Source organism: Oryctolagus cuniculus, chromosome 8, assembly GCF_964237555.1.
Source record: "Oryctolagus cuniculus chromosome 8, mOryCun1.1, whole genome shotgun sequence".
NCBI classification, from domain to species: domain Eukaryota; kingdom Metazoa; phylum Chordata; class Mammalia; order Lagomorpha; family Leporidae; genus Oryctolagus; species Oryctolagus cuniculus.
The window spans coordinates 59,954,841-59,975,984 of record NC_091439.1 but is presented as its reverse complement, the minus strand read 5'-3'; the positions used below and the strand labels follow the sequence as shown (position 1 = coordinate 59,975,984).

General features: G+C 39.1%; 1 protein-coding gene across 3 annotated transcripts in view; it reads left to right on the top strand.

Moving 5' to 3' along the window:
* The window catches only part of TET2 (tet methylcytosine dioxygenase 2), a 90,657-nt gene that overhangs the window by 45,394 nt on the left and 24,119 nt on the right, over positions 1 to 21,144 (top strand). The window contains exons 3-6 of one of the 3 annotated variants that reach the window (XM_002717196.5): positions 10,763 to 14,220; positions 15,700 to 15,790; positions 17,098 to 17,191; positions 18,580 to 18,788. In XM_002717196.5, the coding sequence (XP_002717242.3) occupies positions 10,809 to 14,220; positions 15,700 to 15,790; positions 17,098 to 17,191; positions 18,580 to 18,788 (3,806 nt within the window). In that variant the 5' untranslated portion in view covers positions 10,763 to 10,808. Of the gene's footprint in view, positions 1 to 10,762; positions 14,221 to 15,699; positions 15,791 to 17,097; positions 17,700 to 18,579; positions 18,789 to 21,144 lie in introns of those variants that run through there. The other 2 variants (XR_011378322.1, XM_070047784.1) reach the window with 2 other exon arrangements.

Here is a 21,144-nt window from a genome sequence, read left to right as displayed (position 1 = left end):
TATTTGAAAATCAGAGTTACAGAGAGGCAGAGAGAGAGAGAGAGAGAGAGAGGTCTTCCATCCAATGGTTCACTCCCCATGCAATGGTTGGAATTGTGTCCATCCGAAGCCAGGAGCTTCCTCTGGGTCTGCCACATGGGTACAGGGGGCCCAAGGACTTGGGCCATCTTCTACTACTTTCCCAGGCCATAGCAGAGAGCTGGATCAGACAGAAGTGGAGCAGCTGGGACTCGAACCGGCACCCAAATGGGATGCCAGCATTGCAAGCGGCGGCTTTACCCACTATGCCCCAGCGCTGGCCCCTGATGAGTAATATTAAGGTTATATGGGAATTTCTTTTCAACTAGTTATTTTTTAATTCAAATTTATTTTTTTAAAGATTTACTTATTTGAAAGGAGAGAAAGTTACATGATACTTTTTAAAGTTACTTTTTGAAAAAGATTTATTCATTTGAAAGGCAAGGGGGCAGGAGAGACAGAGAGAGCTTCTATGCACTGGTTTACTCAACTAATGTCCACAATAGCCAAGGCTAGGCCAAAACAAAGCCAGGAGCCTGGAACACAGTCTGGAAGCCAAGTATATCAGCTGTCACCTGCTGGGTAGGTGCCATGGTATACATCTGTATGAAGTGAAACTTGAACCCAGGCACTCCAATATCCCATCCCAAGTGGCATTTCGTGAATAATGTCATAATAACCCAAAAAAGTTAACCAAAACATGAATTCTACAAAATAGGAAGACAAAAAACGATCAGGTTGTTATGTTAACTGTTGTTGATTAGGACTAGATAGATCAGCATGAAGATGGAGTTTTTCAGGTTTATATAAAATTTCTCAGAAACCCAGATGGCATGCTTTTTCAGTCAATGATAAGGAACAAAACATCTTTGAGAACCAACAGTTCATGAATACGAGACAGTGCATAATTGCCAAAATGCCTTTGTTTCAAGGATCTGTGGTATGGAGTTTTTCAATAAATTGTTAGTTATGTTGTTAGTTTGTTTCACATTAATATTTTAGTATTAATTGGGATATGACAATTTAGGTGACTATAAAATAGTTTTTTGATACTTTTCTTTCTCTTTCCACTGTTGACTTTAATGCTGAGAACAGGAGCAGGTATATGCAACCATAGAGCATTAACACAGATTAATTAAGATCATCTTGATTAATTAGATGTTTAGTATATGATTTGGTTCCAAGACTGTCAATCTCATTCTCAATGTAAAGCAGTCTGTCTGTGTAGTATTCTAAATGCAGCTTGCAACTCCTCCTCAATTCTGTTGAATTCGCATAAACCATCATGGTTATTATTTTTCCCTTAGCATTCTACATCTCTTACCAGACCACACAGTTTGCTTCCTCATTACATTTATTGTTTCCAGTTTCTCTCCCCACTAGAACATCAGGTGTCTGAGAACAGGGATATTTGTCTCTTGTTCATGCTCTAGTGCTAGGGGCTATACCATGGGATATGTTCAATGAATATTGGTTGAATGACACATAAAGGCTTTGAATGATTATGAGGTCAAGTAAAATTACATAATTTTTAGATGTTACTAAAAATAAACTTACTGGACTTAAGTAATAGTTTTATTGGAAAAATTATACCTCAAGGTATAAAAATTAGAATATTTTCCCCCTCTATATGCCATTTAACTATAAAATATTAATTTCTCCCATTTCCCATTCTCCCTCCAGTGTCTTCATGGACAAATTATAGAATCATCCTTTGGATATTATAGCAATTTCATTTCTGTCTTTGAAATTCAATCCTATTGATTTTAATATTCCCAATGCAAGCTGAAGTCAACGTTTTTCTGCCCTAACTTTGGTTGGTCCCAACACTTGAATCGAGAGTAGCGCCGTCTTGTTCTGAATACCTCTTGTCCCTCCCTGCATCAAGTGCCAGCCCCTAGAGGTTGGGCAGGACTGAGAAAGGTGAAAAAGCATTTCAAGCTCCTGGGGCACCTGAGCATGGCTGCATGGCTTCCCACGTTGCTATTTGTATGCTTGACATTGAGTGGCTATTTGACACCCTTTGTGGAGCAAGCATCCAAATACTGGCTTTTTCTTTAGATAGGCTCACAAGAGCTCTCGCTGGACAGCTGCTTGCTTAGGAGAAGAGCTGTCCCTCCATCATCTCTCCTCTTACTGCACTCTCTTCAGCTTCACCCACAGAGTGCACTGCCCAGCCATTTCTCCTGAGGTCTTCTTTTACCTTGAACAGGTTCTCAGAAAAGGGTATCTGGCAAGCTGGAACAACTTGTTTAGCTCTTCGAGTACATCTTTTTAAGTTGCATTCGAAGCATTGGATAGAGTGTGTCCTAGACAGTTTCCTGGTAAGAATTAGCAGCCCAAATTTTTCCTGGACTGAAATAGAAAACGATTTTTTATGGTTTATGACAAATAAATAATGCTCATTTTGCTCAGCATGTATTACTTTGAGACTTGGAAAAAGGCCATGAATAAGCTCAAACTGAAGAAATAATTCCAGTAGTAACAGACATGTGGACATTTTAGAAATAACTGGTAGGTGTCTCCCCATCTTAAACACAGGTCTCTGTCTCTAAGCCTCTGCTGCCTCTAATTTTCATTGGTATTCTGCCTCAAATAATCTTTGCATGATTCAATTTTGTTTATATTGTTCTTTTAAGATAAAATAAAAAAAATTTTACAACTTTTTTTCTTCCATCTGCTGGTTCACTCACAAGTGGCTGCAATGGCCGGAGCTGGGCCGATCTGAAGCCAGGAGCTTCTTCTGGGTCTCCTACATGAGTACAGGAGCTCAAGCACATTAGCAGGGAGCTGGATCAAAAGTGAAGCATCTGGGACTTGAACTGGCAACCATATGGGATGCCAACATTGCAGGCTGTGGCTTTACCTACTACGCCACAGTACTGGCCCCACAACTTTTACCCCAATAGTCCCTATTGATTAAATTAATGAATAATCTTTAATGTCACAAGTAATAGCCTGTAATAAACTGTTTTTTACAAGACTAGATCTTAGCAACCATGCCAGTATGAAGTAGTGACAAAGTTATGCTAAGTGGAGGGAATTTGATAGATGCAGAAGATAGGGATTCAAGTAACATGTTAGGATTTTAGAGTTCTGTTCAGAAGTACATTTAATAGACAATAATGAGGTCCATGTACCCCACTCATTTTGAAGTAAGTGTATAATTGACATCATATGCTTACCAAAAGGAAGCATCTAAGAGAGTTTTGGAGAATAATGCCATCTACACAGGGCACAAATATATTATCTTTACTCAGTGTTTTCCATGTTAAGAAATAATAATTTCTAGCACCCTGAATTAATAATAATAATATAATAACAAGGTCAAAGCTGTCAACAGAAGTGGCTGAGATGAACACTAATTGACAGAAATGCTTTGGCAAGTAATCACCCAAATAACAGTACTCACCCAATGTTCATATTTTATATGTACCAGTAGCATTAGAACATGCAGGAAAAGATATAATAAAGAAAAAAAATTACTCTCTTATGGAATAGCAACTTTGCAGATCTGTCCATTGACCCTCTAATGTTTTGTCCCATTGAAGGAAGCTGTCATGAGATTTAAATGATGCATCTTTTCCTCCCTCCTCCAGCAGTAACAGACTTCCCACCCTCAAAATCAATAATTTAAAAAATGCAAAAACAAAAAGCCATCTTCACAAATGTTGAGCCTCATCTGTGATTTTATGTGGTGAGAGATACAGCTACCATTCCTGAGTAATTCAAAAAGAGTCAAATGGTGCTGAGGTAAATTACGACCCTCCATGCATATTGGTGAAATGAGATGCTGATCCATTTGCACACTAATGTGCTATTTTTAAGTCATGCATCATAGGATCTTCAAAGAGGCCTGTCATAATTATGATGGATTAGACTGCAGAGTCAGTCCTGGATGCAGTAATTGTTCCACAGATGCTGCCGATGCGACTTGAATTTATTATAAATTGTCAGAGAAGTGGGAAAACTGCTGTGACTGTAAACTGCTCTGGTCCTGGTGAGCTAAAATGTTAGCTGGTAGTCAGTGTTTCCAACATGCTTCCTAAATGTGTGCCTGTGATTATCCTGTGACATTAGCTGAAATCACTGACCAGCCATGTTAAATTATCCAGTTATAATTTGACCTTTAGAATTTACAAAACAGTTGATTGTGTTTATTGTAGATAGAACTCATGTTTTGGGTTCCTTAGAAGGCTATGCTTTTAAAGGACTATTAAGATTATTAGTCTACAAGAATAAACATGATAACTTATCTGACATTTCCCTTAATTATCATTTATGTCTGTCATTTAGGCAGATAATTTTTAAAACTGGCTTTTTAAAAAAGTGCCCATACTGTTTTTTTCATATGCATGTCATATTTTGTCCATTCTAAAAAGTTGATTGACCTTGTTGTCTTTTTGGTAAACTTATGAAGAATCTTGATGTGTTCCAGGAGTGTATTCATGTATATGTAATTTGAATAATGAGCAATGTGTTAACATTTTCTTAGTATCATGTGATGGGAAGGGAGTTAGTGAGTTCCTGGAAGGTCATAGGTTTAGGCCATGTGGGGCTACTTTTTAATGCCTAACTGTGGGCAAACTCCTCAGTTCTCTCCCATTTAACACAAGAATTGCATACATTACTTAAAACATCATCACATCACTCAGTGTCATTTTAAGATGTTTTGGCCTTTCAAAATGTGAAAATGCTACTTCGTAATTCTGTAAACAGGACAATTCTGGAAGGCCACCAAAATAATCGGCATGAATTTGATCTCACAACAGTGAATACTGAAGAATCTGTGACCTCAAAAGGTGTGGTGGTTTTTCTCCACCAGCAGGGAAGCAGTCAGTGCTGCAGTGTACACCAGCTGGGTGTCTCCTCATTTAATTGAGTTCTGACTCTGTCTATCCGACGGTAGTGTGATTTCCTCCATTCGAGAGATTGAGACCTGAAGAGCTGGGTCCGAGTCCTGGGTCGATTCACCTGTGCATCTTAACAATTGGGTATAAATCAGGGTTCCTACTACTCCCCCTTTGGTTTCAGTTAACTTGCCTGAGCAGCTCAGGAAACACACATCTATATTTATTCACTGTCAAGAATATTACAAAGGACGAAGGTATGGCCAGGTGTGTGGGGAAAGTGTCATTAAGCTCCCATGCTCACCACCCCAGCAATCTCCATTATGTTCACTCTCCAGAATCTGCCTAAACCTTGTCCTTTGGGTCTTGATAGAGACTTTGTTGCATATCTAATGCTAATAGTCTAAGTGGGAAGGCCTGTCTGCTCACATTCTTCTTGGCTCCCTGTGCAGCATTAGGTATGCCGGGCTGTTTTTGAAATGGGGTCTTATCGTGCATTATCAGATAAGTTAGGTCAGAGAAAGGCAGGGAAGGTCAGCGTTTCTAAAGACTTATGTTGGGAAGGAGTTATGAGACAGAAACCATGGACAGAAGCTAATATAACATCACAGGAAAGTTTCGCTTGACTTAAAAAAAAAAAAAAAAAAAAGGAGAGCATTATGATTTGTTCATCTTTCGGTTGATCTAACAGTGCTATGGTTAGAACCAGATCATGATAGTTCTCAAGAGTTCATTGTGAAATTTTCAGGAATTTCATGGGCTGGAATTTGGCAGGCTGATACCAGCCTTGACACATAAGAGCCTCTCTTAAGGAATGTTAAAAACAGGTTATACTTTTTTTAAATGGTATCTAAATGTTTCAGCATGAAGTACCACCATGAAGGCTCCTACCTATGTTTTCACATATAATCATGTGATAGTTTTTAGAAAAACAGTGACTTAATTTTGATTGGCCTGTGTCCTTTCAGTCGAGTCATTGTCCATATTTTATAATTGCTTCTTGTTCTAAAATGAAAATCCTGTCTAGAGAATAATTTTATGAGTACAATTTTATTTGGCATGTACTATTTTTCATACAGTGAATGACTATGTACGAACTCCTTTAGCTGGCATTCCTTTCAAAATTGTTTGAATATTCACTTGCCACAAGGATCACTTGTAAAAACAGATGAATAATTACTCTGTGTTCTTAGGCTTTGAGAAGAAATAGAATTTTTCCTCCTCAACTCATGTTCGAGTTGAATCCCCACTATGAAGTGGAAAGAGGGTAGAAACTTAATCTGACCGAGGCACTTAGAGGTAGGGTCCTGAGCTCACTGGGACTAGAGAAAGGCACCAGGAAGCGAGCCCCTGTGCCTGAATTCTGAGACGCAAGAAGAGTCCAGCTCACTGTCTTTCAGCACATAATGCCCTGTGATGCCTCAGGACTCTGACAGCAGAAGGCCAGCACCAGGTACAGCTCTTGAGCTCTGAATTGAACTGTGAGCCAAAGTATACCTCTCTATTGTATATATTACCCAGTCCAGGGTATTGTATTATGAGCAACAGAAAACAGACTAACCTAGGGATATCATGGAAAAATATCTCTAGCAAAAATGTACATACATTTATAAAATAGCCTAACACTGGAAAAAATTCTGTTTTTGCAATCATTTAAATTTTTAAAGTAAGAATTTATATCCATTGTAAATAATTGGCAGGTAAATTATTTTGCAAATGTATTTTGTCTTATACAATTACTAACTTTTATGTAAACTTAAACTTTTTAGAAATCCATAAACTATAGCTTTGAAGGCATTTTCAATATTTCTACAGTGAGCACAATGTGCTGGTCTCACATTTTTTTTTTAAACTAAAAAAAAGTCCTCAGTGTCAGTATTAAAGCATTATGTGTACTGTGCAAGTATATTCTAGAGTATGTATGCAAAAAATGTCTCAGAACAAATTGAGGTTGAAGAAAGTTTTTTCTTTTCACTCTAAAATAGTCACCTTCTTAGGAGCTATTATGTTTACATAGGATTTGCAAGCCTAGGGCACTTTAAAGATCTGCTGATTTTATGTGGAACTGATCATCTTAGAGAATGATGTATTAACTTCTTCAGATATCTTAAGTAGAAAGGACAATATATTTTACAGACCTTGCAAGTTTCAAGAAATTTGTAACATTGTAAATGTACATATGTGTTCATATAAATATTTTGATTTTTCATGGAGCAAAAATCCTGCATGGATTTTAAGATTTTTGTACCCAAATCAATTTATTTTTGAATTCCATTTTTGCATGAAATTGGTTTATAGATCTAAAAAGAGAGCATATTTTATTTTGTAGTGTTTGGAATGCGAATTAATGTAATTAATGCTAATTAATGCTAATCTGTAGGATGTATCTAGGCTTGTTGCAAATGCTTGTGGTCTTTTTTAAAATTTTTAAATAGATTTTATTTATTTATTTGAGAGGTAGAGTTACAGACCGAAAGAGGGAGAGGTAGAGAGAAAGGTCTTCCATCTGCTGGTTCACTCCCCAAATGGCTGCAAGGGCCAGAGCTGAGCCTACCCAAAGCCAGGAGCCAGGAGTTTCTTCCAGATCTCCCACACAGGTGCACAGCCCCAAGACTTGGGGCACCTTGTACTGCCTTCCCAGAACAGCAGAAGAGGAACAGCTGGGACATGCACTGGCACCCATATGGCATGCCAGCGCTGCATAAGCTTAGCCTACTGCACCACTGCATTGACCCCTGTGTTCTGATTTTTTGGAGAAGGCTCTTAATGCCAAATTTTTATGACTAGAATCTAAAGCTTCTTTATTAAGGATTACTTATAGTTAATAGTAAGTATAGGTCAGCTGTCTAATAGAAAGTTAATATTCTGATATGTAAGCAAGTAAAATGAAACAAATCAATTTAATGATATATCCAGTTAACCCAAGATATCCAAAGTAGATTACTTTTTTAAAAGTTTATAAATGTACATGTTTTAGCATTCTTATTCATACTGTGCTGCTGCTTGCTTGAAGTACTTGGAGACAGCTCTGTCTGACTCATTTGTTTTAGCAGGTACCTGGATTATGTGGCTTTCCCATAATAATTGAGGAACATTTAGATTATTTCTATCCATTTGATTGTGCATATGCCACTCAGCAGACACACATATGAAAAGTTAAAGTGTGCCTGAAATTTTATACATACTATATAACTTGTCCTACATATGTTTTTTTTTTAATTTTAATTTTTAATTTTATTTTTTTAATTTGAAAGGCAGAGTTAGAGAAAGAGGGACACACAGAACTGAAGCCAGGAACGTCTTGCAGGTCTTCCACATGGGTGGCAGGGGTCCAGGCACTTGGGCCATCTTCTGCTGCTTTCCCAGGCCATTGTCATTATCATTATCATTATCAGGGAGCTGGATCAGAAGTGGAACAGCCACTCTAGTACTTGGCCATCTTCTGCCTTCCCAGGAACATTTTATTTTAATTCCATTGATCTTGTTAACATGCCATTATCTATTGATGTTAACCTCTTTTGAGTCATAATACTTTCAGTTTGGCTACTGCCCCACCCTGTCCCCAGTGCAATACTTTTCAGAATATTCCTGGCTACACAATTTATTTTTCTACATGAACTTTCCAATCAACTTCTTTCAGTTCTTTGTTGCTAGTATTTTAATTAAGAATACATTGAATGAATAATTTAATAGTTATGCAAGAGCATAGCATGTGTTTATATTTGGTTTTGTGTTGGTGTGTTTCACAATATTATTTTAAAGTTTCATTTAAATAGGCTTCCCACATTTCCTTAAGTTTATTCCTACTTGAACAGCTTGTCAGTTGATTCTCATTTTTGACAAGTATGCAACCTTATTGTTTGCAAATAGTAATATTCACATCTTATTCATATCTTATTTCTTAATCTGTGATCATTTTTCTTGTTTAGTAAGCAGTGGGTTTTTAAAATTGGTTTTAAATTAAGATTTTTGTATTTATTTGTAACACAGAGTGACAGGTCTTCCATTCAGTGGTTTATTTTCCAAATGCCTGCAGTAGTTGGGCCTGAGCCAAGCTGAAGTCAGGACCCTGGAATTCTATCTAAGTCTCCCCAATGAGTGATAGGAACCCAAGCAATCGGGACATCATTTGTTGCCTTTCAGTTGCATTAGCAGGAAGCAGACTGAGAAGTTTAGAGTAGCTAGAACTCCAAAAAGGCACTCTGCCATGTGATAAAGAGTAGGAGTCCCAAGGGCTGGCTTAACCCACTGGTGGCTAACCAAAAATAGCATTTTCAAGCTCAACTGGAAAATTGTCTTATCCTGATTTTTATCCTTAAAATAAATGTTAAAATGTACAATTTTAGCAAAAATAAGGCATAATAAGAAGGTCATAGTGTAGTTAAAAGATCAGTTTATTTTGGTACAAAATTTTTAAAAGATCCATGCACAGTTTTTTCATAATATACACTTTCCATGAACTTTTTTAAAGACCTCTTGTATCATGAATGGGGGATCAATTTTTTAATGTGTGCTTCTGCCTTTGAAGTCCTCATCAATCCTGGTCTAATAAATGACAAATTGATCATAAGATGAGAAAAGCTGTTTTTATCTGATAAAAATTTCCAGATGCTTACTGTATACTAGGCACAAAAGTAGAGGCTGTATATTTAATAGTCCATTGAGGAGAGAGAGAGTAAATAAAATACAGCTGAGTGGTATGTAATAGGCTAAAGGTGATAGAATGTGGAATTAAACGATGAGCTTTGGGATCCAAAATTTTTTTTTTGAAATGCACGTACCTATTTTTTTTAAAGATCTATTTTATTTATTTGAAAGAGTTACAGAGAGAGGCAGAAAGAAAGAGAGAGAGAGAGAGGATTTCCATCCTCTGGTTCATTCCCCAAATGGCCACAATGGCCAGAGGTGAGCTGATCTGGAGCCAGGAGCTTCTTCCACGTCTCCCAAGTAGGTGCAGGGTCACAGGGACTTAGACTATCCTCCGCTAGTTTCCCAGGTGCATTAGCAGGGAGCTGGATCGGAAGAGGAACAGCTGGGACTCGAACCAGTGCCCATATGGGATGCTAGCACTGAAGGCCAGGGCTTTAATCCACTGTACCATGGTGCCAGCCCCAGTACCTATTTTTTGATGATATGCATTTTCCACAAACTTTTCAAAATATCCTAATTTTCTTAGAATTAAAGAAGGAATCCAGGGTTATAGGATGCCTGATATAGATTCAGAGGGCTACAAATGAAGGTGTTAATGAAGACTCTAGGAAGCCAGAACAGTTCTCAGAAGTGCGCAGCTATCCCCTGTGGAAGAAAACAGAATCCAGGAAGGGCATTTTAGAAACCACATTTTGTCTCCCATCCTGTTGGGTATTGGTGACAATGAAGGCCATGTGCCTTTATCTCTCAGGCTTGGGCAGACTACTTTGAGAACCAGGGATGTAGGCAGGGAGATGAATATATTACAACAGAGTTGCATTTGGGGGCATTCTCATTTTAACAAATTGAAGGGAGCTTAGAAGGGATAAGGAAAAAGCAGACTGGGCTAAGAAAAAAAAATTTTCAAAAGCTGCAAGCTTGTCTTGAAACAAAAAGATCTAGATTTAGGTAATAAAAATAAGAGAATTTTAGCATTCAGCTGGATAAATGAAGGACTGGACTCAGTGATCTTTATTGTTCCCAGCATTCTGAAATTGTCAGGGAGTGAAGTTGATACAGCAAACAGTGATGATTTTGATGACCCTTGCTGTATATAACCATAATTATAATTCTCAGTATGAAATAGGAAAATAATTATCACTGTGTACAATGTCTAGGCATTCCAATACCATTTATTCTACAGATGTGGAATTAGTGTTCAAAATATATTAATGTATTTTAATTTTTGTTTCCATGCTTTATAGAATTGATTCAGAGGGCAGCCTTGTGGATGGCCCCGAAGTAAGCCTGATGGAACAGGATAGAACCAACCATGCTGAGGGCAACCGACTAAGTCCATTCCTGATACCATCACCTTCTGCAATTTGCCAGCCAGAACCTCTGGCCTTAAAGCTCCAGAATGGCAGCCCATTCACTGAGAGAGCTCACCCAGAGGTCAATGGAGACACCCAGTGGCAGGCCATCAAAAGTCATCATGGAATACCCAGTGTGAAGGAAAGCCAGAAGAGTCGTGCGAGTCCCGACTTCATGCACGAAGCAAGAGGGTATTCCAAGTGTTTGCAAAATGGAGGAATAAAACGCACAGTTAGTGAACCTTCTCTCAGTGGGCTCCATCAGAGCAAGAAATCAAAACATGACCAGAAGGCTAATGGAGAAAGAAATAACTTCGGGGAAAGCCATGAACGAAATCCAGGTGAAAGCAGCAGTCAACCAAATGTCTCCGCTTTGAGTGCTAAGGTAGAATCTGCGAGCTCTGTAGCCCAAGAAAACACCATCAAAGATTTTACCAGTTTTTCAACACGTAACTTCAGTGGGTCAGAAAGTCCAGAGCTTCAGATTCTGAACGAGCAGGAAAGGAAAAATGCTAACTCCCATGACAAGAACGTGGTGTTACTTCTTAAAAACAAGGCAGTGCTAATGCCTAATGGTGCTACAGTTTCTGCCTCTTCCATGGAAAACACACATGGCAAACTCCTAGAGAAAACACTCTCTCAATACTATCCAGATTGTGTTTCCATTGCGGTGCAGAAAACCACATCTCATATAAATGCCATTAACAGTCAGGCTCCTCATGAGTTGTCCTGTGAGATCACTCAGCCATTGCATACCTCAGGGCAGATCAATTCTCCACAGACCTCGAACTCCGAGCTGCCTCCAGAGCCAGCTGCAGTGGTAACCGAGGCCTGTGATCCTGATAATGCCAGTAAACCAGCTGCAATGCTAGGTACCTGTCCCTTTCAGAAACCAGAACAACCGCCACAGCAAAAGTCAGTTTTTGAGATATGCCCGTCTCCTGCAGAAAATGGTAACATTCAAGGAGCCACAAAGCTCGTGTCTGGTGAAGAATTCGGATCAGGTTCCTGCAGCAATCTGCAAGTTCCTGGTGGCAGCTCTGAACGGTATTTAAAGCAAAACGAAATGAATGGTGCTTACGTTAAGCAAATCTCAGTGTTCACTAAAGATTCCTTTCCTGCCACTACTACATCACCATCACAATTACTCCTTTCTCCCCCTCCTCCTCCACTTCCTCAACTGCCTTCAGAAGGAAAAAGCACTCTGAACGATGGAGTTTTGGAAGAACACCATCATTATCCCAACCAAAACAACAGGGCGCTTTTAAGGGAAGTGAAAATAGAGGGCCAATCTGATGCACCAACATGCCAGAGTCCTAATCCATCTACACACATATCCAACTCCTCTCTGCTTCCAGAAGGGCCTCAGAATAATTGTGTTAACAAGAATGGCATACGGACTCCAGGGACAATGGCCATACCGTTGTCTTCTGAGAAAACAAGACCAATCTCAGAAAATATCAGCCAGAACCCAGCAGTTCTCAGCAGCAGTGGAGAGCTACAGGACCACTGCCAGCAGCTGGTGGGGAGCAAGGAGCAAGAGATTCTGGCGGGTCGAGAAAAGGAACAAACACGAGATCTTGTGCTCCCAACACAGCAGTATCTGAAACCAGGATGGATTGAATTGAAGTCCCCGCATTTCTATCCATCAGAATCTCATCCAAAATGTAATGAGACCTCACTGCGGTCAATCCTCCAGTATCAGTCCAACCCCTCCAATCAGATGACCTCTAAACCATACACTGGAAATTCCAATATGCCTGGGGGGCTCCCAAGGCATGCTTACATCCAGAAATCCAGGCAGCCAGAACAAAAGTCACAAATGTACCAAGTCGAGGTGAATCAAGGGCAGTCTCAAGGTACAGTGGACCAACATCTCCAGTTCCCAAAACCCTCACACCAGGTGCCCTTCTCCAAGACAGAGCCCTCACCCGAAACTCACATGCAGTCACGATGTGACCCTAGATTTAATTTTCCACAAAAAGGAGATTTTCCAACTGAGAAACTCATGTCCCCACTGTTAAAGCAGCACTTGAATCAACAGGCTTCCATGACTGAGCCATTTTCAAATTCACAGCTTTTGCAACATATGCCTCCAAAGCAGGCAGCACAAACACAACCATCCCAGAGTTCACATCTCCTTCAAAACCAGCAGCAGCAGCAGCAGCAAAAGTTACAAATGAAAAATAAAGAACAAATGCCCCAGACTTTTGCTCATCCCCACGGTAACAACGATCAGCAAAGAGAAGGATCATTCTTTGCTCAGATTAAAGTTGAAGAATGCTTTCATGGTGAAAATCAGTATTCGAAGGCAAGTGAGTATCAGATTCATCATACCCAAGTGGGAATGGAGCAAGTACAGAATATGAACAGTAGAAATTCTCCTTATGGGCAGATCTTGAAATCAGGTGCAAGCAAAGTGCAAATTTCTTATTCAAACAATGCACACCTAGTTCCAGAGACTAAAGAACAGACTGTACATTCTGAACTCTTTGCAGGAAACAAGGCCCAAAACTTGCATCCCATGCGATATTTTCCAAATAATGTGACTTCAACAAAGCAAGATGTTCTTCACAGGTGCTTTCAAGAACAAGAGCAGAAGCCTCAACAAGCTTCGGTTCTACAGGGATATAAAAGTAGAAACCAAGACATGTCTGGCGAACAAGCTACACAACTAGCTCAGCAAAGGTACTTGATGCATAACCAAGCTAATGCCTTCTCTGTTCCCGAGCAGGGAGGAAGTCACATTCAGACCCCTCCACAGAAGGACTTGCAGAAGCATGCTGCCTTAAGGTGGCACCTCTTACAGAAACAAGAACAGCAGCAAACACAGCAAACCCATTCCGAGTCTTGCCATAGTCAGATGCCCAGGTCAATTAAGGTTGAACCTGGGTCCAAACCTCAGGCCTGTATGCGCCCCCAGTCAGCGCAGGCAGACAGTAAAATGTGGAAAAAGATAAGCAAGCAAGATATTCCACCTCCAAGCTGTGATAACGTGCAGCAGAAGAGTATCATTGAGACCATGGAGCAGCATCTGAAGCAGTTTCAGGTCAAATCACTGTTTGACCATAAGGCTCTTGCTCTCAAATCACAGAAGCAGATAAAAGTTGAAATGTCAGGCTCGGTCACGGTTTTAAGTCGACAGATCACTGCTGCCGATCTTGACAGCCACAACGCATCTTCTGAGCAGCAAGCAACTTCTTCAGAAAGGACACCCACCAAAAGAACAGCTGGTTCTGTTCTCAATAGTTTTATAGAGTCACCTTCTACATTACTAGATACACCTATAAAAAATTTATTGGATACACCTGTCAAGACTCAATATGATTTCCCATCATGCAGATGTGTAGGTAAGTGCCAGAAATGTTCTGAAACACATGGTGTTTATCCAGAATTAGCAAATTTATCTTCAGATAGGGGATTTTCTGTTTCTTTTTATAAATCTCGAGTCTGGCAGCAATTTGTAAAGGCTCATAAAAAGCTGAAGCTTACACTTTTTTTTTCTTTAGATTACAGATGCTTGTGCCGTGCAAGAGAGAACTTAGCTTACATGCAGTTTTTCCAAAAATTTAAATAGCTTTACATGTTCATTTTTTCCTCTTCAGACCCTTTAAAATATGTCTGGTTTTAGATTAATCTGTCTAATTCTTTGTATATCATCTCCTGGAAAGGCAGAAAAGAATTCCAAAATCTCATTAAAATAAGAAGGCAATTGCCAAATGCAAAGTCATTAGGAGCTTTTTTTTTTTTTTTTTAATTTATGGTTGGTTATATTGTTATCCAAGTTTTTTGGATAATGGGGAAAATGTTATTTTCAGTATTGCTGAGGTGGGCCAATTACAATGTAGATACTGTGAGTACTCAACTACCCTTTTCCAATTGATATGTTGGAAACATTTTAATATTTATTTTCTTTTTTTCCCCCTGTACGTTTCATTCTTTTGATTAAGAGAAGGTATTTCCATTTTTTAAAAAATCTGTTTTGTTAAAATTTTAGGATATGTGGGAGGTCTTGAGGACCTCTCTTGATGGTTGAAGATGTCCATGTAGGTAGAGAAGATGATGTGCATGGGCAGAGTAAAAGCTGCCGGGAAACACCAGAGTTTAATTAGTGTGCGTAAGGGCTCTGCATCCCAGTGTTCTCCCTACAGGGATGTGCCCCACAATTTGTAGGAGGGTGATCCGCTACTGCCCTTCTTTGGGGTGTGGTAATTAAGTTGCTTCACTGAGCTGAAGTGCCACACATGTCATAGAAACCATTAGGTAAGTTTCAGTCCTCCTCACTCCCTCCCTAACCCTGTCTTCCCATTCTGCTTTCTTGAGTGGAATGTGACTGCCTCTCCCCAGGATTTTTTGCTCATCACATAGTGCTCAAAGTGCATACAAATATGGGTCTGTATTGACTGTAATCCTATTCAAAATAGCGTAATTAAATGTGATAGAGAAATAAGAGGAGGAAAGGAAGAATCCTTGATAATAAACTGAACTATATTTTGGGGGTGGGACATTACAGAAAATTTATCTTCTAATAATAGTCATATCTTCTAATACCCTCACTGTTTTCTTTACTCGTTTTCTTTAAAATAATTTCTTAATCCTATATCTGAAACAAAATATGTTTTTTACCCAACAGCCAGCATGTACCTGTAGTTAATTATATGGCACATTTTCTAATAGATCAGTCCATCAATTTACTCATTTTAAAGAGAAAAAATTTTAAAAGTCACTTAGGGCCCTTCATGTGCAGTTGGGGGATACGCTTTGTGGATGTAGCCTTTATATTTAGTAAAATTGAGGTCTAAAATAATAATCTTCTATTATCTCAACAGAGCAAATTATTGAAAAAGATGAAGGTCCTTTTTATACCCATCTAGGAGCAGGTCCTAATGTGGCAGCTATTAGAGAAATCATGGAAGAAAGGTAATTAACGCAAAGGCACAGGGCAGACTAACGTTTATCCTTTTGTATATGTCAGAATTTTTCCAGCCATCACACACAAAGCAGTAAACAATTGTAAATCAAGTAATTATTAGTAGGCCCAACTCTTCCAGGGTTGCCAACACTACACACTGTGCTATTCACCACACAGTCACAATATTTGACAGGCCTAATAGTCTGCTAGCTGGCACAGGCTGCCCACTTGGAGATGGAAGCCAAAAAACCCAGGCATGAACAGGAATCAGCCAGCCAGCCTGCCAGGCTCAAGGGCACTGGCAGAGGCTGCAGAGAGGCCCCACTCTGGCATTCCCACTTGATGAGAAAGTGTGAGGGGGGAAAGTATAGTATTAAGAAAGGAACCATTGAGTTATGTTCACCTAGAGTTGTAAATGGCCACCTTTAAGAGTTAACTATCAGCAGAGAGAAAGTATGGAATGTTGAATAGAAAGATTCTGTTTATAGCTCTTTTTCCCCCCCTCTGTCAATCACAAGTGTGCAACTATATGTGCAGTTAATCATCTGGGTATCTACACTTGTGGGCTGTGACTCTACTGGAGTGCCTTGTAATTAAGAGGTAGGCAGTGTTACTGGTCAGTTACATTAGGATACATTCAGGCAGCAAGGATGTATTCAGTATTATTCTTGCTCCATTTCCAAATTATTCATTTCTAAATTAGCATGTAGAAATTCACTAAATAATGATTTAGTAACCTCGTCAAAGCAGTGAATTTCTCTAAGTGCCTTTTTTTGTTTTTTCTTTTGTAAGCAGTAAATAGTGCTTTGGTCATAAGAGAGGAAATGGTATTTCAAGAACTATATTTTCAGAATGGCTGGATACTAATTATTTGCCAGGTCCCTTTTAAAAAAATGTGAGAGAACCTTTGAGGAAAAACTCTAAAATCTATTTAAAATAGTTAAATTTAGTAAAGGACAAATGAAATAGCATATGTATTAAAAGACTGATTTTGCAAACTAACTTAAAATTCTTATGCTTTGTGAAATTATGTATAAAAATAAGCCTTCCCACTGTTTTTGCCCAGCATATAATTTATAAAATAGTTCATTACATTATCAGTACATTTTAATATCGGAAAAAAAAGGCTTACAGACTATCTAGTTTGCTTGGCTTTGAGCTCTTTTGAAAAAAAAAAAAAAAAAAAACCTTTCTCAGGATGCAGTCATAGAATGAAATTATGCTCAAATGATCAAACATTTTCTTTGCCTTTTGAATTCAATTGCTAATTGTATGTGTGTGTGTGTGTGTGTGTGTTTCTGTGGGTTTCTTTAAGGTTTGGACAGAAGGGTAAAGCTATTAGGATTGAAAAAGTCATCTATACTGGTAAAGAAGGCAAAAGTTCTCAGGGATGTCCTATTGCCAAATGGGTAAGTGTGACTTGACAAGGCCTTTAGTCTTTAATCTGGGGCCTTTTGATTTATTAATCTTACCATGAGTATTGGGTCACCCTGATTCAGAGTCTTGCTGGCTGGATGGAACACTGCTTGTATTTATTTTATCATGAGCTAACTATATTTAGTTGGAAGGAAGCCCTTTTTAGTGCCTTCTTTTATTAAAGAATTATTTATTTGAAAGAGCTATGGCAAGAGGCGGGTGGCAGAGAGAGACAGAGAAAGCATGCTTCCATCTCCTGGTTCACTCCCCAGATGGCTGCAAGAGCCAGGAGCTTCTTTGAGGAGCTGCTTCCAGGTCTCCCACAAGGTGAGCAGGGCCTAAGCACTTGGGCCATCCTGAGCTGCTATTCCCAGGCGATTAGTAGGGAGCTGGAACAGAAGTGAAGCGGCTGGGACAGCAACCATTGCTCAGGTGGGATGCCGGCATTGCAGGCAGCAGCTTTTACCTGCCTTCTTAAGATCCAGTTCTTTTTTCAAAGAATGATTTATTTATTTGAGAGAGTTACACAGAGAGAGATCTGCTGATTTACTCCCCAACTCCATAGCAGCTGATGTTGGGCCAGGCCGAAACCAGGAGCCAGGAGCTTCTTATGGGTCTTCCACATGTGTGGCAGTGGCCCAAATACTTTGGCCATCCTTCACTGTTTTCCCAGGCACATTAGGAGGGAGCTGGATCAGAAGTGGAGCAGAGGCTTCTCTACTTCCAATTCAGCTCTCTGCTATGGCCTGGGAAAGCAATAGAAGATGACCCAAGTCATCTGGCTTCAGATCAGCTCTGTTCCAGCCATTGCAGCCATTTAGGGAGTAAACCAATGGATGAAAGACCTCTCTTTCTCTCTCTATCTTTTTCTTTCTCTCTCTCTGCCTCTGTGTAAACCTGACTTTCAAATAAATAAATCTTTAGGAAAAAAAAAAAGTGGAGGAGCCAGGACTGTGGCTTTACCCACTACCCCACAGTGCCAGCCACAGTCCAATTCTTGAAATGTGAAGAAATCTTCAACCATTTAAAATACCTTCAGTTAATCTTCACATTGGTATTTAAGAAAATTTTGAACTAAGTCTAGCATCTCTCTTGTTTAGCTCAGGCTTTAATGCAGGCGACATCAATTTCTCTTGCTGTTTCTGTGTATTTGCCTTCTGAACGCTAAGGATTACTTTTGCTTTTTGTCTCATGCCAAAGGAAGCCCCACTGCATAGATGGGCAAAGAGAGCCAATTGCAGTTGCTGTTAATTAATCCTAATTGTTGCCCGGACATGTAACAATATTATACATAGATATGCATTGCTGTTATCTGCTGCAAGTGACCCTCTTTTGTTTGGGGTGGGGTGGGGGTGTCTGGGTTGGAATGGGATCTGCACAGGTGATTCGCAGAAGCTGCAGTGAAGAGAAGCTACTGTGTTTGGTTCGGGAGCGCGCAGGCCACACCTGTGAGGCCGCAGTGATTGTGATTCTCATCCTATTGTGGGAAGGAATCCCGCAGTCTCTGGCCACCGAACTCTACTCCGAGCTCACGGAAACACTGAAGAACCATGGCACTCTCACCAATCGCCGGTGTGCCCTGAATGAAGAGTAAGTGATGCCAGGGCTGCTGTCTTCCAGGGGCCACTAGTAGGAGAGGGGAATCTTGTTTTGAATGAAGAGAGTTGAATCTGCATTTTTATATTTAGAAAATGGAGACCAATATGCGTCTTTCATAGTCATGCTATAAGTTTTTGCTATCATGAATAATTCAAGTTGATTTCGTTAACCAATGTTTTGTATATTCAGACAGTATAGACATTAGTTAAGAGCCGTGTGCTAAAAGTACAAGTCCTTGTACCAATGTGGACTCAATTGTACCATAAACTTTAAATTACTTGCATGCTTATGTGCTATAGCTGACTACCATATTTCCATGTTCCAGTGTCAGAGGTGAAATTTTGGGATTACCAAACCATGAACCTTAATCTAGACATAGTTAACAAACAGAAGCTCTGTTTCTCCCCAGTAGTCATCAAATGACTTCTATACGTACTGCTTTAAGTAATTGAGAAGTAGCTAGCTATGGATGTCCATTTTTTTTGAGGATTATAAATGTGTAATAGAGCAGCATGGGTATGTATTGCATCCAATTAAAATTTTTGCTAACTTCTTCCACCTTGGGAAGAAGTCCAAACTTCCACTTGGAAAAAGCCTCATGTCTATTATTGCTGTGCTGTGCTATCTCTGTAACCTTAAATGAATACAGAAAATTTTACAATGAAACATTGGAATCCTATAATATTATCCTGCTTATAATTGGTTCCAAAATTATTTTTATTTCACACTTTGGCAGATGCAGAAGAAAATAAACTAAGTGCAAATAGTTGGCTGAACTTAGGAAAATACTGATGCTGTTAATTGAAAAAAACACAATGCTTCCAAAATTTATCTATTTGGTGGCTGAAACTGTTACACATTTTATACGTAAGGGTGAGTACATGCAGGTTGAACACTCCTAATCTGAATACCCAAAATTTGAAATTTCTTGAGTGCCAAAATGATGCTCAACAAGTTTCAGATGTCAGGGTACTTTGGATTTCAGATTTTTGGATTAGTGGTGTTCATAACTCATGGTTTTACTAATTTTGGTTAACACAGGTTTTCTTTCGGGTTTGTGAGGGACAATTCAACCATCTGTTTAGGAATGCTATTTCTCCTTTGTGAAAAGTATGTCTTGACTTTCTATGATAGTTAGGTATGTGATTGACTGCCGTAAATCTACTTTTACAAGTGATTAATCAAAAAGTAGAAAGCACCCATTGATAGCTCCTAACTTTCAAAGGCTGCTTTCTTTGGTGTAAACACTTTCTAATATACCATAACTTCGCTGTTCTTTCTGAAAATACGATTTGCAGGCACCATTAATCAGAAAGAAAATAAAGTAAACTTTGGCCTCATTAATGGTGGCAATTCCTTCTCAGGAATTTAGTAACAATGCCGTATTTTTAAAGAACAGCATTCCTCTTATAATTGCTTATTTGAAGTTCTAAATCACTGAAGAACCTCCTATGAAGTGGCAGCTCTCTGTAATTTAATTTCCATTAATAGGCTAAATCTCAGGTATAGTTCCCTTAATTTCCTATCTATGCCATTGGCCAAAATGTACTGTCACATATAGAAAAATATTTCATGTTAGTGGCTTTGCTAAATTTTGTTAGTCTATTTTGCATTTGGAAACCACAAGCAATAATTACACTGGGTTCTCAGAAGAGTTATAATTTGTTTAATTTGTCTTAAGTAGGAGGCAAATAGAAAACTTCTATTTGCTTACTTTTCTTTTTCTAGCATTTCAAAGTAAAGATCAGTAGATATTTGAATATGGTTTAAGGTTGGGCCCACATACAGTGAGAGCAGTAGAAGTTGACTCAGAAATAGATTTTGACATTTCTTCCTTCCCACAAATTTTTATAGTTATCAGAGGATAAAATTTTGAGTTCTTTCCAAGTACAGAGAATAATCTCAGATTTGGCCTGCTGACTCGGTTTTATGTTCAATGCTCTGTGAACCGCATCACGTATCCACAACCAACTACCCTTGAGTCCAGAAAAGAACTTTCAGTGTGAGGGTTTAAAGAAAAAAAAAAAAAGGTTTTGCATTTCCTTTTTCTCAAACCAGCTGTTTCTTCTTTAATGATTTCCCTTTGAGATTTCTATGTTATGACTAAGCGTCCCCAATATTCTTTTTGGCAAGTCTGAGTCATGGGCATGTATCTGTCCTCATGAGAAGTCTAAGCCAGAAATGCCTTGAGTCATGGTGGCTGCTGTTAAACATTTTATATTATAACATGTTCAGACATACATAAAACAGGGCAATAGAGTGAATCCCGTGGACCCATTCCACAGCATCAAGCTTTGTCAGCACTGTCCAATACTGTTTCATACTTTTCTCCCATATGCATGCTCAC